General features: G+C 38.9%; 1 protein-coding gene across 2 annotated transcripts in view; it reads left to right on the top strand.

Annotated features, from left to right (window-relative positions):
• The window catches only part of adamtsl3 (ADAMTS-like 3), a 164,824-nt gene that overhangs the window by 139,965 nt on the left and 7,091 nt on the right, over positions 1-17,768 (top strand). Inside the window, exons 18-27 of one of the 2 annotated variants that reach the window (XM_015343041.2) lie at positions 2,146-2,356; positions 2,839-3,018; positions 3,255-3,408; positions 4,695-5,790; positions 10,805-10,932; positions 11,205-11,333; positions 14,438-14,620; positions 15,402-15,500; positions 16,387-16,599; positions 17,417-17,600. In XM_015343041.2, coding sequence (XP_015198527.2) covers positions 2,146-2,356; positions 2,839-3,018; positions 3,255-3,408; positions 4,695-5,790; positions 10,805-10,932; positions 11,205-11,333; positions 14,438-14,620; positions 15,402-15,500; positions 16,387-16,599; positions 17,417-17,600 — 2,577 coding nt within the window. The remainder of the gene's footprint in view (positions 1-2,145; positions 2,357-2,838; positions 3,019-3,254; positions 3,409-4,694; positions 5,791-10,804; positions 10,933-11,204; positions 11,334-14,437; positions 14,621-15,401; positions 15,501-16,386; positions 16,600-17,416; positions 17,601-17,768) is intronic. The other variant, XM_015343042.2, reaches the window with a different exon arrangement.

The following is a 17,768-nucleotide window of genomic DNA, read 5'->3' as shown; positions in this document are numbered from 1 at the left end:
AGTGTAGTCATGACACTTTCAGGAAGCATTAATATAAGTTATGAACTCATCCTATACCACACTTTCAAAGCAGAATACAAATAGAAGAAAATAGTTAATATACAATAAACTTTAATGGGTTATGATTGCATAACTAATTCAAACCTAAATTAATGCAAACAATACCTTAATTACAACACAGTTGACTGGCCTCTCTCTATATGCAATAATAACATTGAATATCTCAATGAGTAGAATCTATTCAATCTTCAAGAAATGAAAGGTGCATCACATCACACAGAACTGAGCAGCTGGTCAAGGAGGAAACTGGTCAGGGGGAGATGACACTGTGAGGCCCATAACTTTGAAAGATCTAAAGAGTTAAGCTGAGAAAATGTGCACCAGTCAACAATATCCTTTTGCTCCATAAAGCTGGCCAGCAGGGAAGAGTAGAAAACATACTTCATATCCCACATGAAGATTGCAACAAAGCACCTGAGTGATCCTGAAAATGTGGAAAAATATTTTGTGGTCAGATGGAACTGACACAACACAGCATGTCTACCAGTCAACAGCATTCCTAAAGGCAAGCATGGTGGTGCAGCATTGTGCCATGAGCATGCTTCTCATCAGCAGGAAGCATACTCATAGTTTGATGGTGTCAAACTAGAAAGCGTGTGAGGAATGAAGGAAAAATGGACAGAATGAAGTACTGTAAGGGCAAAAAGGAGAGGCAAATCTGTTTCAGTCTGCTAAAGACTCAAAACTGGGGTCACAACTCACCTTTCTGTAGGACAATGATGTGAAGCACAAAGCCAAAACTAAGCTAGAGTGGCTTAAGAATAAGAAACTGAATGTCCTTGAGTGGCTTAGGACTTGAATCCTACTGAGAATCTGTGGAAATACTTGAAAACTGGTGTTTATAAGTGATTCCCAAGCCAATTCAGAGAGCTTTAGAAAATCTGCCAAGAATAAAGGGCAGGAATTAAAGAAAACCAGTGTGCAAAGTTGGTAGAGACTTACCGAAAAAGACTTTTGTCTGTAATTGCTGCCAAAGGTGCTTTCACCAAATATTGATTTCACAGGTCAGAGGACTTATGCAAACAACATATTTCATTTCTTGGCTGGCATTTACTGTAACTTATCTTACCCAAAGAAATCTTTAGTTTGAGTATTCAGGTTTTAAAAATGTGTATGCATTATTTTGTAATTTCACAAAATGGAACACCCTAGGAATTGTCTGAATACTTTTGTAAGACACTATATACAGTACTCAAGCTGTGCAGTCCATGGGAGAGTGAACGTGCTCCAGGCTTCGTTTTTAACAGTGCTTTAAATGGGCCTGTGAAGTACTTGTGTCTGCAGCTTAAAATGGAAAAGAAAACAGTAAGGATGTATGTGTTCACTATCATGTACAGTGGGCTATGGTTCTGGTTGTAAAGTGTAATTGAAAAAGGGTATGTTTCCCAAGTGATATCATTTGTATAGATCTGAAAGCCAATTTTCTCTGTGCTACTGACTCCTGCTGCAGTCTGGTCCCTCTCCTGTACCACTCACCACATATTTAGCACAGGAATTTAGTTCTGGCTGTTCAAATACATGTGAATTTATTTATGTGCTTCTCAAAGGTTTCTGTTATGTTCACAATACTCATCTGTGGCTTAATTTAGTGTTCCTTCCTTGTACTGGAATGGTTGCTCACAGGAAGCAGCTGTACATCTAAGCTCCGTGGTGCCTATACTTGTGAATTACTTGCAGATACCATCTGCACAAATCTATAACGAAGAGGCGTAACTGGGAAAGAATGCTTTGTGACTGAAAAATAACAAACATGGTGCTAATCAGAACTAGAAGTAAATTGGTCTTATCTACTCTTACTTCTGTTTTTTCATCTAAAATTAGTGTTAAGAGATTAAGCTTTTATAAAATACTGCACAAAAGCTAGTAAATATTTGGAAAGATCATTTGGCTTGTGTCCTAGGAGAATCAGTCTGAATGCTGTGTATACAGGCTTACAAAAAATCAGTAGCAACTGTCATGCTACTCATTCAGTTTAATCTCGAGCTTTACATGTTAACATGCTTTCTAGTGTGAAATTCTCTGTGTTGAGATGCAGGTATGAATCCCACAGCATCTGGGACTGTTTCCTCTTTTGTTTCGGCTCAGATGGGAGTTCACTGCATGGACTCAGTGCTCAGCTACATGTGGGGTAGGGATCCAGACCAGGAATGTGGACTGCTTGCAGGTGCTGTCACTGGACCCAGTGGAGACCAGCAGCGTTGCTGAGAGTGAGTGCCAGGACATCAGGCCACCTGCGGTACAAGCGTGTAACCAGTTCGACTGCCCACCTTCCTGGTACACTGAGGATTGGCAAGAGGTGAGGTTCTTAAAGCAGAACTCATCCCAGCAGAGGAGCAGACCAAGCAAATAGACATCTGACTGGATGTGAAATTAACTGTGATTTTGTAAACTCTGTTTGGCCAGAAGAGAAATGTCTTTGACTGATGATTTTTACTTAAACTGTTTCTTGGCATTCTGCTCCTTTTAATTTGTCTTGCTTCATCTTTGTGTGGTTAAAAAAAGCCACAGATAACTTCCTCTTGTGATGCTATTTATTTTCTAAGGATCCTGATTTTATTTAAGTGGATTTTTATTTATTTTGGTAGAACATTAGTTATTTTTGTCATTATAATGATGTGCTGTTCTTGAAAAACCTAGATTTTGAAAGCTACAAAATCAAACAGCTTTGTGCATGGATACAGCAATCGACGCAATAAGCTGCAATAAAAATGCATTTCAAAAAGGCTCATTGAAAAGTAGAAGTGTGAAGTCTTGGTTCTGATTGGGCCTGTCCCTTAGTGCTCTCACAGCTGTGGAGGGGGTACCCAGTCCCGCAAAGTTCACTGCAAACAGCTGCTGTCAGATGGCCGCTTCCTCAAGCTCTCAGACGAGTTCTGTGTGGAACCCAAGCCTGCTGTTCACATGTCCTGTGCTAGAGTGGACTGCCCTCTGGAGCTGAGTGCTGGAGAGTGGTCTAAGGTGAGCAACGTGCCTGAGGGACAGAAGGATTGCTGTAGGGAAGAAAAATGACAATTACAGGAGCTAATAGGAACGATATGTCCATGCTTTCTTTTGTTTTTACATTTGTACTAATGAAAATCACACTACCTTTGTGTAAAGTGCTATACTCTCTGCAGAACTGATATTTGGCTTGTGCTGTCTGCTTTAGAAAGCTGCACAGTGGCTGAAGATGACATTCTTATTTTCCTCGGCAGTGTTCTGTCAGCTGTGGAACTGGAGTCCAGCGGAGGGAGCTACTCTGTCGCAGGCTTACAGCCACAGGCCAGCAGGTCACGTTAAACATGCCAGTGTGCAGCGGCCTCTCTGTTCCACCTCTCGTCAGAGCCTGTCGCATGAACCCCTGCACCAGTAAGCCTCTATCTTGACCCCTACATAACCTGCATTTTCATGTGCTGCCTGTGCTTATAGAAACGAAATGGCGTCAGTAATGGAAATGACAGGTCACTAAAGCAGAAAGAGAATTTACTAATAAGTTCTCTTTTGGAGGAGTCAAAATGTATTTTGAGTCACTGTTTATATATTAATAACGAAAAAGCCTTAATTGCAAAGTACGTAAAGATGCAATACTGCATGTGAAATTATAGGTTTCCTAATTTGTAAAGGAATACGTTAGTGAAATGCCTTAATCTCTTGTAAGCTGTGAACCTGTTCACTCACGATCAACCTTTCTGAAGTATGATTTTCTGATGTCCTGGGTACATTATAAAAATATGAGATTACATTTCTTGGCACCTATTTAACAAGCAGTTAAGTCATGTTTTAGCATTGGATTAAATCAAATATACTTTATGGAGTGATCAAGTTTTTTTTATTTTAATTAGTTTAGCCACCGTTTCAAAGTTTAAATAACATTAAAAAACAGCTTTAAGATCATATTTTCCATATGTGAACTGATTACATTTTTAAGTTTACATTTTTCTTTTAGATTTGCTGTAACGAAAGCAAGTTTTTCAAATTGGCAAGTTTTTTGTTAATTGAATTACTTGTTTTTTTGTGTGCAAGTTTTGCTTTCTTTGCTTTCTTGGACAAGAAGTTAGGTTTTACAAGCCAAATGTCTGAGTTCCACAGTTTACTTGAAAGTGATTCTATCGAGATTAGAGAATGTCCTTGGCCTTGTGTTAAATACAATATTACATGTTAAAGAGTTATCTGATTTTAATTAGCAGTGGAATGCTGAATCATCAAGTAGCCCTTAACTGAACTCTGTAGTTCAGCCTAGATATTTTCTGAGGGTGTGACACTTCAGAAAATAATGCTATCACTGTCTGTGAAGCAACCTATCACACCACAGGATCACAGAATTGTCATGTTATGGTTGGATGTAACATGTCCTCTGGCCTTTGATAATTATGCTCTCATGGTCAAGGCAGATTCAGTGATGAACAGCTCTTAATCGTGCTCAGACTACATTTAGTTCACATGCCTCTGAGCCTTAAAATAAGCTAAAGCAGATTAGGTTGTTTAAGATTTTTTAAATGTTAATGAAACGGGGCAGCTAATTTTTATTGTGGCCAAGGTTTGCTGCCCAAATTAATCATATGTAACAGCATCACTTAAAAAGAATTTTGATCATCATCAAACACAAGCTGTACAAACGAATAACTGTTTTTTAAAAAATGCCTTTCTCTGTGTAGAGCACAAGAAGGAAATGAAACCCAAGCCGGCCCAGAAACGAGGCCCTCAGATCCTCGGCCTTCATCGTGTCTACATACAGACCCGGCAGGAGAAACGCATCCACTTCACCATTGGGGGGCGGGCTTATCTTCTCCCCAAGACCTCGGTGGTAATCCGCTGCCCAGTTAGGAGGTTCCTGAAAACTCTCATCAGGTGGGAGAAGGATGGACATGCCCTCTCCAATGGCAAGCGTCTAGGAGTCACCAAGTCTGGCTCTCTGAAGATCCACAGTCTGGAGGCTGGTGACATAGGGGTTTACCGGTGTATTGCTGGAGTGGCAAAAGAAACTTTCGTCCTGAAGCTGATTGGGAATGACAACCGGCTGATAGAGCCTCCCAACAGGGGGACTGTGAAAATGGAACACAACGGCGCATCTGTAAAGGCGGACCAGAATGAAGCCAGTCGCCTGGAGGAGAAATGGAACAGAATGACCAAGGTGTGGCAGAGTTGGAGTGAAAAGAATGAATTTTACCTGGATGACAGCCAAGCCCAAGAGCGGGCTTTCCTTCAGGTTCTTGGTAATTACTTGACACATTCAGAGGGGTCCTACCACCCCCTGATGCTTCCTGACCAACGCCTAGAGGAGGCAATTCTTCAGGGTGCCTACAGTCTAGATCCTGGGCAGTTTGAGGAGCTTGTGAGGAATATCAGTGAGCTTGCTAAGAACGGAGAGGTGACCGATGACCTGGCCTCACAGCTCATATACAAGTTCATGGCTGAAGTGTCCAGACCTCAGTCCAGTACTGAGAAGTGGAAAGGACCTGTGGAAGAGAACACTTCCAAAACTAAGCTTGTTGACAAGACACCTAATTCATCAGAGCGCGTCCATGACAAAGACACAGACTCACAGTTAATAAAGCAGAAAAAGCCCAACATTATCAGGCAAAAACAGAATCCTTTAATGACATTCCAGAAGACTATCAATATAAGCATTGGTAGGGCTGCATTTTTGACAAATTCCACACAAAGTGTATATATGCTGTGTTCAGCTCTTGGAATACCGGAACCAAAGATTTCTTGGACAAAGGATGGAGCACCATTGCATTTTTCAGAGAGGTAAATGGTTTAGTTCCATTTTTATAAGAATTGGTTTAGTAGAACCTTGTTATTTTGAAGAGTTTCAATGACCTTCATCAAAAATTGATAATGGTTCAACAGTGGTTTCATTTTAAGCAAGTAAGACTGAAAGAGGAAAGATACTATTAGATTCTAGGCTAAATAGTGGAATTCTTACTTTTCATTGACCGTGCTCAGTTGTTGTTACCGTAGTTTCACTGTTAATTATCTTGGTATTATACCTGATTTGGAACTTTTTAACATGCCCACGGACTGTAGTCATAACACTGAAGTGTGAAATCCCTGGCATTACTGCATGTTTGCTTTCACCCTTTGCCTCTGGAAATTGTGAAATACTTGTGCTAATTCAAAATAATAAATCAGTCATTGTCTATATATTCTAATTGCACAGCTCTATAAATACAACTGTATATATCACTAGTTTGGATTTTGACAGGAGTTTTCCGGGCTTGCTCTTTCCAGGCTCGTGTAAAACACTAATTCCCTCCTTCCGAATATCCCTCAGTTAAAGTGACCAAGGTCAGGTTTGTTTAACACTGAGATTCGGGAAAGGAGGGTGAATCAGGAAGAATAGGGTTTACTTTCTATGTAAAGAAATGAAGGATTCTGCCAAATGTAGATGTCATTGAGAACATCATCCTTATGTTAAGGTTTTTATGAGCAGTAGAGTAGGATCAGAGTTATCTGTGTGGCTTTTCCTTTTAATGTGTAAAACAGGGCTGTATATTTTAATGGCAAAAAGTCTATGTTATATGTACTTTGCCATATTCATACTGATGTTTTGAAAACGTAAGGTCCTTTTTTTATTTAAAAAAAATGTACAGCCATTTTCGCAAGGAATACTAACAACTGCAATATATGTTTTACGATTTACCTACCTTTCAATCTGCTTTGATCTTGTCATGTCTGCTTTCCGTTGCAAAACACCATAACATAGGAAGATGTGTAACTTTCATTTTGCATAGCTCTCCTCAGGGGGCGAAACTGAGAGCAGTCCTTGGTTTCTTTCACAGGTCTCTCACGATTCTTTGGCTCTGACTCGATTTTCTCTGTGAAGGTTCCAAACCCCAATGAGGCTGAATTACTGTTGATTATAAAATATTGTCCTTGAAAACCCACGCTCAGATCTTTGCAATTATACTTTACTATGAAGTGCCTGCAATTTCCTCCACCCAGACAGCCACCAAACATTGTCTTTACTCCTTCCTGCAAGAACTGAGGCAATCATCGCTGTGCAAGCATGATAAAGAGAATTACCTGCTAGGAGTTTCAAAGGCCAAGCAGGCAAAGAATGTAGCAGAGCTGTTTTCTACCTTGTTCACCAGCCTGTCCCTTGTGTCGTCATCCAAATCAACTTTGCAATTTTCCTTATAGTTGCACTAAAGTTTCCTATTGCCCCTTTTTAACAAATCAGGAGAACTCCATGACCTCTGAGCTATATTTTACAGTGCAGGTCTTGTCCCTTTCACAGAGGGTATGAAATGTGAGATCAGGGTAGATGAAGGACCTTAAACTTTCTGTTATGAATTCGGTACCAAAGGGCTGAACTCAATATGTCGTTTTAGGATTTGCAGAATGTTCCCTCTGAATGCTCAGGCTGAAGTTTTAGGAAGCATGTGCTTTACACTGTTAGACACTGTCGCTGAGCTCCCACCGTCTGGACCCCTTTGGAATCTTTGCGTGTCCTCGGATTAGGAAAAGAACTATTAAAGAAAAAAAGATAAAGGCGATACAGAATTATTTGGATACGCCCCAGTGTATTTAATCGATTTCAGGCTTTGCCAACCAAAACATAGCTCTCCTGCGGTGTCCAATAAAATGAAAGGAAAACACTGGCTGCATATTTTGAAAGTCAAAATGCTCCCCAGACTCCACTAGGTTTCATATTGTCCCTGCCAGTCACTTCTCAATGTATCAAATGGTCTCTAATCTCTTTTTTTCATTCATCTAACCTCTTCAGCCTTCAAAAGAGGTTTTGCAGCATTAAGCTCACCAATTAATCCCTTCGTATGACTTAGAAAAGAAAAACATTCATACTCGGTAAATTCTGCCTGAGTAATGAAAGCTATAACACTTTGAGGTGACAGAAAGTTAACATTAATTTTTGTGAAGGAGCCGTAGGCCCTTTTTTGGTGAAATTTGAGCTATTTAAAATTCTTATAATTCTTGCTGCCAGATGTCTCAAACCCAGTTCCTGTTAGGTTCTTAAACTAAGCAGATGAATTTGCCAAATTTGAACAACTGCTTTGCTTTGAAAATGTATTGTAAACAAAACAAAAAATAGAAGGAGACAGAAAGTAGTTTAGATTCTCAAAGGGTTTTATTTTTCTATCTATTGTGTCATGTTCTGAAACTAGAAACAATTTTAAAACAGATGCTTGGTCTTCCATGAGAAGATGTTGTGCTTACTTGCAAGAAGGAAGCGAGGCAGACTGTAATAGATAACATTGGAAACAGACTTTGCTGCTAAAATGAGTAGGCCTGAGAAATCACATCTGAAATGCAACACACCTGTTTAAAAGCTAAATTCTTCTTTCACTGCCATCCACCTTACATCGTACAAAGTGCTCCTTCAGTGCCCTTGTCATGGCTATAATGTGCAATCTGTTGGAATTAGGATTAAATAAATTAATGTGGAGCTGGATTGAGATGAAATTGACTAGGTTATCATGGGACAATTGAAGTGGCAATTGTATTGGAAGTGGCAGGAGGACGATAGACACAGCTCCTTGAATTAAACTGAGAAGGACCTAAAAGAAACTGTTAAGATACAGCTGCCTGCAGCAGAGGTGTATACATGTAAAAAAGTAGTGTTTCCAAACTTTCTAGACTCATATTCGTCTAAGTCTGATTTTTAAAAGCTTTTTATGCACTCATGTATCAGCACAATACAACATATGGAACTGATCATGATATTGCTCAAGGTATTGTCAGAACAATCTCTAGTTGACTGACCTCCAAAATTGAGTTTTTCCTTTGTGCAAAAGCAACTCACAACATGACTTATTTTAATTTCCTTGATGGTTCTTTCATAATATCATAGGTTTCCTCAGGGAGAGATATTCAGATTCTTCTCTCTGAGCAAAAGGCCTGAAATCAGGTTCATTGCAGACTTTTGCAAAAGGCTGGTAAAATCTACAGGGGTCTTAGATCCTAGTGTGAGTATTTTACCACCTTCACATAAAGAAGCCCTGTAACATCTCCATTGCGAACATGTGCACAGCACATGAAGCTAGCCCTGGAGCCCTGAGCCTGCTAGCCTGCTGCTGATGTGCGAATTTCTGCACCTCTTCACAAGGTTTTATCCTTTTTTCATATTGCATGCCCTACTCACTGCAGACCAGTTTCCAGATTTGATTTTACAATTCCACACAAAAAAAACAATCCAAGCCAATTCAAGAAAGAAGACAATGACAGATGATTCACAATTATTCTTTTACCAAAAATAAAACATTACCTAAATGCATTAGGGTTGCATTCACTTTACTTGTATGGAATTGACACTGTGTGTGCTCTGTGTGCATTATTAAAGTGATACAGTAGCATGTTTTGTAGTGTGGCATTTTATATCTGATAAATGCCTTGTCATTACATTTGTCCTTCTTATTTCTTTTTTCTTGCACTGATAGATTCATGTTTGATACATCAGGTGTAGTATTTTCTTTAAAAGGATACAAACTTTCTTGGCTTAGGCAGATTCCACTTGTGGTGTACCAGGCTGTCTGAGGACTTTTGTAGTCTTACTGCACTGTGTAGAATCATAAACCCCAGCATGCCTTTAGAGTTGCAAACCACCTTCTGTTCACATTCCTTAATGAGATCATGTGGAATTCCACACTAAAGGACTATTTCTTTTTCTTTTATCAAGGTCTGAAGAAGATTCTTCTGATCAAAAAATAGACAGGAACAAAAATAAATACATGGATTGTCAATTTTTTGCCATCAAATCATTGTTTTAGAATGTGAAGCCTGGGCTGACATTCATCTCTTAGATGCCCATGGTCCTGTGTTTGTTACAGTATCTGGATGCTGTGAACTGAAATCAGGATTTTTGATTTTTAGTTTTTCTGAGCATCCACTGTCTTTGTACCATCATTGAGGAAACCACTGCAGATTTATTAGCCCGATGGAGCAGCGAAAGCTAGGACAAATGGAAAATGTTTCAGCCATCAGTCAAGTCAAAGATAAGCATGCAGTTCTTGCTGCAGACTGTTAATTCATTCAGAATAGTTTATTAGGTTTTCTCATCCACATTGTTCCTCCTTTGGGGGATTCCTGCAAAGCTGTAAAGTGTCAAAGAGTCTTTTTTAGCATGGGGCTTCACAAATAGTTCCAAGTCTTGATCTCATTCTCGAGGGGAAACCCCTAACACGTACAATAGACCAAACATAATAAATACAGTGTATTCATACCTACAAGAATTCGTGTTTAGTCAGGCTTGGAGTCATTAAGTGACTAAGTTAACAGGAAATAGACTTGTGAGAAAGGTTTTTTAGGCTTCTTGGAGAAAATTAAATTGAATAAATTAGTCTGGAGGAATTATTCTGATATATAAACTGTTATACGTTATGTTGGTTTGCTGTTGTTTGCCCTTTTCATGAAACAGCATTGTAGAAATTCTCTCATATTGCAATTAAAGGTTTATTATCCCTCGTAGGAAATTATTTGTACGTCCCAAACAACAATGCAACATAGACGAACATCGCCAACTAAGAATATTGTACAGCAGTATTTCAGGAGATAAGAATTATTTTACATAATATCAATAGATCCTGATGCACACAATTAAGAATCACTGCATAGTGATATCATTTTTTTATTGCATTTCAACAAAGTCATAGCTGCACCTTTTTGTTATACCCTTACAGTGACCAGATTGAATCAGATTCCTCTCAGTGATTCTTTCATCATACAGTATGTGTGCACGCTGTACATGTATACCTTTAACCCAAGCGGACGTGTAGAGTGACTGCTGATGAACTCCAATCCACAGGGTGTCGTGGGACGGCAGTGGACGTTTACACATATCAGACCCTGGAGTGCAGGACAGTGGAGTATATCGGTGTGCAGCCACAAATGAGTTGGGGTCAGATACAGAAACCTCTGAGCTACTCTATGCTGGTAAGGCTATGCCACAGTGACAATAATTTGACAGTGACAATAATTTTTGGTTGGTTGTTCTGTGATATAAGCTGAAACAGCTGAGTAACCACCAAGACATTTTATCATCAAATTGATAGTGCATGTGGACAGATAGATATATACGATAGTTTCTTCATGCACACTTAAGCTGGATGGATTAGACTTGAATATAGTCATAGCTGTGTGTGATCTGCCAAGTCTGTTCTGATGATGTTTGAAATGTACAACTTGACTTTTCATTCTCAAAACAGAGGCCCCTGCGATCCAAGCCTCGGGAAAGAATATTTCAGACCTGGAGAACAAAAGAGTGACAGCTGTGGTCGGGGACAGAGTCAGTGTGAATGCTGGAACTGAAGTCACTCTGGAGTGCCCAGTGACAGGTTGGTGAAAACTGTTTGAAATCCAGCAGCACATGTTGTCTGGAGAAAGTGCAGCTTGTAATAGTTCTGCATCAAAGCTTTATTAAATGCAGTGGCATTGTATTTAAAAAAAAAAACAGCAAGTTTTGAAGAGCACCATTCTAGTAGCAGCAGACACAGGGTGTAAGGTGGGACTGCGTTGATGGCACACTGATACACACTTTAGCAATATACAGACAGAAGTTCACTCAGCTAGCATGTCTTTGGAAAGTAGATGTCAAGATGTCTTAGGAAGGTACAGTAGATATAAATCATATACAATTTTTCAATCTTTAGATGTAAACTACTGCAAAATTCCTTTTAAAGCCCAATGCAAACATTTTTTTTGCAAAAATATTGTACTTTGCATTTGTGAGTTGTCGTTTTTTCCATGAGAGTTAAAGCTTCACAATATCAATTCCTTCTTTATATAAATTAAGTAATTAAGACTGGATTCTGGAAAAAAAAACAGACATTTGAAACTTTTGACTTATTTTGGTTTCTATGGACTCTTGGATAGTGACAAAGATTTTTCTTTATTAATGATTAATGCCCTCTTATACCTATAACTTTGTGCAAGTTTAAAGTGTGCATACCATAATGGTAACGGTTCCTGTCTAATATGTGGAAATAATGAAGACCATAGCTAATTGGAAAGAAATTGTGTGTAACATCAACATGTCATTTATGGGTTTTATGGATCTTATGGTGAATTTATTTTACCCACATCATTTACAAAAGCAATCTTCCGGAACAAGAGTGTTGACATTTGATTAAAATGGCAGCAAAATAATGTTTTTAGATGGTTTTCAAAGTTAGTTTGGAAAGCGAACTTTTTATATTTCACTTGTCTCTACCTTCAATCACAACATGAGCAAAATACTTTATACAGACGTCCCATGAACATGGTGCCAAGACAGAAATGCTCAGTGCAAGCAGATCGCATGTGCCACAGCTTCATTTTAGCCCATGTGCGCAAAACACCCATATGATACGTAGTGAGGGTTTTCAGTCATATTATTATTTTCCAATTGTAGTGTTATTTAAACTAAAAAATAAACTCTGTATTTAGAGAACAAACTGTTAATGCCACTGTACAAGGAGGGCTAATCCTCAAATAAGCTCTTAAGAATAACTAGAAAAGAACCAGGTCTGCGTGTTTTCCATAGGTGTTGCGAAACTCTCTCCTGGTACTGAACTGCTCACTACTGTTAGCCTGTTAACCTGTCTGTCCACATCCCCCATTACCAGGGCATCATGTTCTACCAACAGTCTCTCTCCACTGTCCTCTGGAGCAGATGGCCTTCTCAGTCCCAGTGTATCACCCTGCCAAATATCCAGTGGAGAAATGGAAACCACTAAAGTGTATTGAAAATTGGAATAAATGTATCACAGTATTGATTAGAAATAGATTTAGAAATTCTATATGATTACTGTATGTTTCAGTTAAATCGAATGTGACATGGGATAGTATTACGTTTTTTCTGTATGTTTAGCACATCCTTTGCCAGAGAAGCAGGCCTGTGTGACCCCAGCAGCTACTTCAAGTAACATTGCAAAGGTTTTCAAGACATACACATCCGAAAACTGCCTTAAACCAATGGTGTACCATAACCAGGTCAAATAAAGGCTCTGTTTAGATTCTAACAGAAATATTTTTGTGTTTTACAATATGATATAGAAAACAGTGATCATAAAATAGTGCCATCTAAAGCAGAAATAGGTATGCTTTGTTCTTTTTGAGAGAAAATTAGGTGAAGTTTATCTGTAGAAACTGTTTTGAGATATAAGATTCTCTTTCATCTGTAATTCTCTGACATGGTTTGAATTGAGCTCTGTCTCTGTCTTTGCGTCTGGCAACAAGTGAGGTTTGTTAAAGAATACATTTAAATTGACTGGCTGACCATACTCAGTGTTAGAAGAAGCCAGTTTTTCAAATTTTTGAATGGCTAAAGAATCGGTGTTTCCCCTAACATTATGAAAAGAAAAGGATGATACAACTATGCCCCCTTAGGGCAGTCAGAACACATTGCGTGTGCTATCCCACTGCTGTAAGAGTAGCAGCCCACTGTTCTATCATTAAGTTAAGCACAGAAACTATGAACAGCATTAGTTATTTAGTTCTATTTATTCTTTGAGACACAACATTCTAGAGCTACTGTACAGGCACTTTAGCAAAATAATTCATCACTGTACATAATGACTAACCTACAGCAGACCTCATAAACTAGCAAATGTATTTCATTTTGGCAATTTAATTTTCCTAACCTGAAATGTAGGAGTTTCTCAGGGAAGCACGGCTTGGGCTTTGCTGATCCAGCATGTCACTAGTACACTGGTTCTTGGAAAACCTTTATCTGATTACTGTATCTGATGCAGGGTTATCACAATTTATTATTGACTGTGAACAACAACTACTACCACCATTCTGACTATAAGGAAGTGCTTGTCTTGTGTGCGTCTACCTGACATTTTTTACTGTGTCACTGACAACATTTTTATCCCCTTACCATTCATTTTGCAAAAAGCAGAAAAGACTGAATAAGTGTACACTCTTTGCACTTTAAATTTTAGTTAATCACATAGGCAGGATATTGGTGTTTTCTCCAATAAAATGTCTAATGATGGTATGATTAAAATTCTGTGGATTATTTCTGTGACAGATGTTTTCCTACAGTATATAAAATATTTGCACTGAATTAAGCTGAATTAAGCTTTAGCTCTGTGCTGTTGCTCCCTCTGCTATCTAGAGACTTAAGCAGATACAGGCATCACATTTCTTTTCCTGTGCATAGATGATTTGTCATTTAGTTTTTCTTGTACAGAATTAATAAGTACCATCTTTTGCAGTTTATTTTCAAAGTTTTGTTCAAATCTTCAAGGGGCTAACAATTTTAAGGCTGTACTTCTGTCACTCCAGGCACATGCAGCAGAGCATGGGTAGGCGTATTGGCTTAGGTAGTAAATGTGCAACTGATTTTCCCAATCTGAGCATCAGTGTGCCTTTAATCAATCTGTAGATCCTCTTATTAATATTTGAGCGGCATAATTAATTAATTACCCTCAAATGTGTTTTGGTGTTACAGGTGTGCCACAACCATCCATAAACTGGCATAAAAATGAAGGAATATTGAATGGGAATGCTTTGCTCCTTCTGAATGGCTCTTTATTGCTTCAGAATGTTTCATTAGAAAATTATGGAACATATTCCTGTGTAGCAGTCAATCCCCTTGGAAAATCCATTGCCTCCAGTTTCCTCCATGTGTCTGGTGAGTTCTGAAGAGCAGGGTGCATCATTTGCTATAAGACATTGTTGTGCTACAGGGCAAACCAGAAACTCTCTTCCAAGCCCAGTTTTACAGCTTTCAGAATGCATTTGAAAATTGCAGTTGCCATCAGCTCAGTTCAATCTGTTATGCTGCAGACAGACATATTAATGCAGTATTGATATTGGCATTAGCAAACATATAAAATACAGAAGTAGACATAAGTAGTGAATGACAGGAACCAAACCTCTGGTTTGGCAGAAATGAAAATTGGCTCAGTCCAGTCCAAGCAGGGAGGTAAAATCCATCTCACTTTTTATTAAAAATCACATACTTCATTTTGGATATACATTATGAATCTAAAAGCCTTGTGGATATTAAGCAGATTCAATAAAGGCTATTTCCATGGTGGTCTTCAAATGATATACGTTTTTAAACACATTTGTAAGAATTACAAGTTCAGTTTAAAAGCATAAATACCAGTACGGAAACCTATATATAATCGTGCTTGAGTGCTCTGGTGAACACACCTGTCAGCACAAATCTCTAAGCTTTATTGTTTCAGAGCAAAATGTGTTCTTCATTTTCTGAAAGTAATTGTAAAAACTGAAAGAGGCAAATCTAGCAAGTTTTTTCCCTGCTTAAATCTAGTTTTGGAATATTATCTAGTTAATGTGGCATTAGAAATAGCAGAGCAGATTTGAGCTTTTGAGGCTTATCTTGTACGACCTTAGTCTGGAGTCCTCTTTTCTAATGATCATTTTGTGTGATCACTTGCACTCAGGGCGCTCTGTTGAGAGAGGTAAGGGCCAGAGGAGAGTCCAGATGGCTTCTCGTGTTGGATCCAACATTGCTGTGAAGCCTGGGGAACTTCTGCACATAGGTATCACTGTCCATTAAGTCTGTATCCCTGTCAAACAAGTATCTTACAAAATAATTGCATGACTGAGTCAGCACTAAAACAATATACCCTTTGTTTTAAAGTATGACTGTTTAAGAAGTGTAATTACATTCTTATTACATTTAAGAAGAAACAAAGCAGGGAGATACTTGTGTGTGCAAGTATTACTATTATTACTAATTTATTTGTCTGAAACTTGAATTCAAAGTGACTTATATGTGCACTCATTTATACAGCTGACAATTTTCACTTTTACATCATTTCTGAATTAAATTAGAAATCTGTATGTTTCTTTACACATTTGACTATGAAATTCTCTTGATATTTATATTAGTTTTTTCTCATAAGGCATACAGATGCATGATTTATTGTGTTTTTTATTGTATCTGCAATTTAACTGCAAATGCAGGAGTAAAAGATATAACGCATATTTAAAAAAATATATTACCAAAAATTAGTCATTTCTAACGTTGCCCTCAGTCATAAAAATGTCTGAAGTATATTATATGTATGTTTATGGAACTAATAATTAGAACTAAAATAGGATATAATCTTTAGAATTGAACATATCACTCTAACACTAATATATTTTTGTTGATCCTTTTATCCAAATTATACAATTATACAACCCATTTATACAACTAGATATTTCACTGGAGCAATTCAGGAGAAGTGCTGTGCTCAGAGGTACAATAGCAATGTTTCACCAGGGATATGAGGTCACAAGTTTCTGGTTACAAGTCCACTACCCTTTCCACTGCTCCATGCTGCTGCCTGTACCATAGCAGGATAAGCATAATGAGTCCAGCTGAAATGAATAGCTTTTGATAACTTGCAAGTGTTCATTACGTTCATCATTGCTGTTCAGGGTGTCCAGTTCTTCCAAATCACAGAAGAGATGTTTACTGGTTTTTCCAAAACCGGACGCTGAAGGAGTCCCCGAGGCTCCAGTACAGACTCCTGGCTGGGGGACGTGTCCTGGAGGTGAACACAATTGCAGGAGTGTTTAAGGGCCAGTACAGATGTCAGACCACTATCAACTCCCAACAAATTTCTGCTTGGGTCAACATTAATAAAGAAGGTCTGTGTCTATATACTGTATGTATCTGGGTATGACAGTGATTAATGATTGACAATGAAAATACAAATGATTGGGGATAAGATTTACACATAATATTGAATGTGTTGAGGGCGGCACAGTTGCGCCCTCAACACATTAAATATTGTGTTTGTATTGTACTGAGGCCCTGGGTTTAATTCCTGGTGTGCTGTCCTGTATCCGCGTGGGTTTCCTATGGGAGTGCCATTTTCCTCCCACAGTCCAAAGACATACAGTAGGTTAATTGGCTTCTGTTGAAATCAACCCTGATATAAGTGTGTTTTCATCTGTGTGTTCCCCTGCAGTGCACGGGTGTGCTGTCCAGAGTGTATCCCACCTCCTGCCTGTTGCTTGCTAGGATAGGCACTGGCTCCCCCATGACCCTGTATTGGATAAAGCGGTTTGGAAATGGATGGAGATGTATGTCAAAGTCCAACGCATTAAATCTATCCTTCTATCCATGTTCAAACCACTTTAGCCAGCAGGGAATGCTGGATAAAGTGGTTTATCCAGATAAAGTGGATAAAGTGGTTTATACTGTACACGAAAGACAGGATACACCCTGGACTGGATGACAGTGTTTCCATCTCTGTTAGTTTAAATATAATGTAGCCAGCCTGTATCCAGGTGGATATGTAGGTGGTTGTTTTTTTTCATGTTCTGTTAGTTTTTCTCTGTGCTCTGAAAGTGTAATGGCAGCCTCAGTTGTCGGGGAGTGGTGTTCCATGGGTGGACGTTTCCAGTATTGGCTGCTTGTGCTCTGGAGTTCTGAACGCAATCTTGTTTCGCCTCCAAGCAGAGTATCAATGGGGGCCTGGAGGATGGGCTGAGTGCTCTTCTACCTGTGGAAATCGGGGAACCCAGTCACGGCGTCTACTTTGTCTCAGTGCTGGTGGAAGGGAAGTCAACCAGTCAGCCTGCGATCATCTTCCAAGGCCGGCAGCCAGCACTCAGCCTTGTTACATGCAAGACTGCCCTCCGAGGTACAGAGCTACCCTTATGAATTATCACCATCTGGGTTAAAGCTGACCACCGAGACGGGCTGCTTACTGATTGCTAGTGGATTGCATTTCATGAAACTGGCAAAAAGTCTGAGGCTTCATAATAAGCTTTCCCTCTGGAGTATTGGTACAGTAGCTGACCATTTAACT

This window comes from Lepisosteus oculatus, chromosome 5 (assembly GCF_040954835.1).
Source record: "Lepisosteus oculatus isolate fLepOcu1 chromosome 5, fLepOcu1.hap2, whole genome shotgun sequence".
NCBI lineage: Eukaryota > Metazoa > Chordata > Actinopteri > Semionotiformes > Lepisosteidae > Lepisosteus > Lepisosteus oculatus.
Note: the sequence above shows the minus strand (reverse complement) of the source record. Positions and strands in the feature narration are given on the sequence as shown.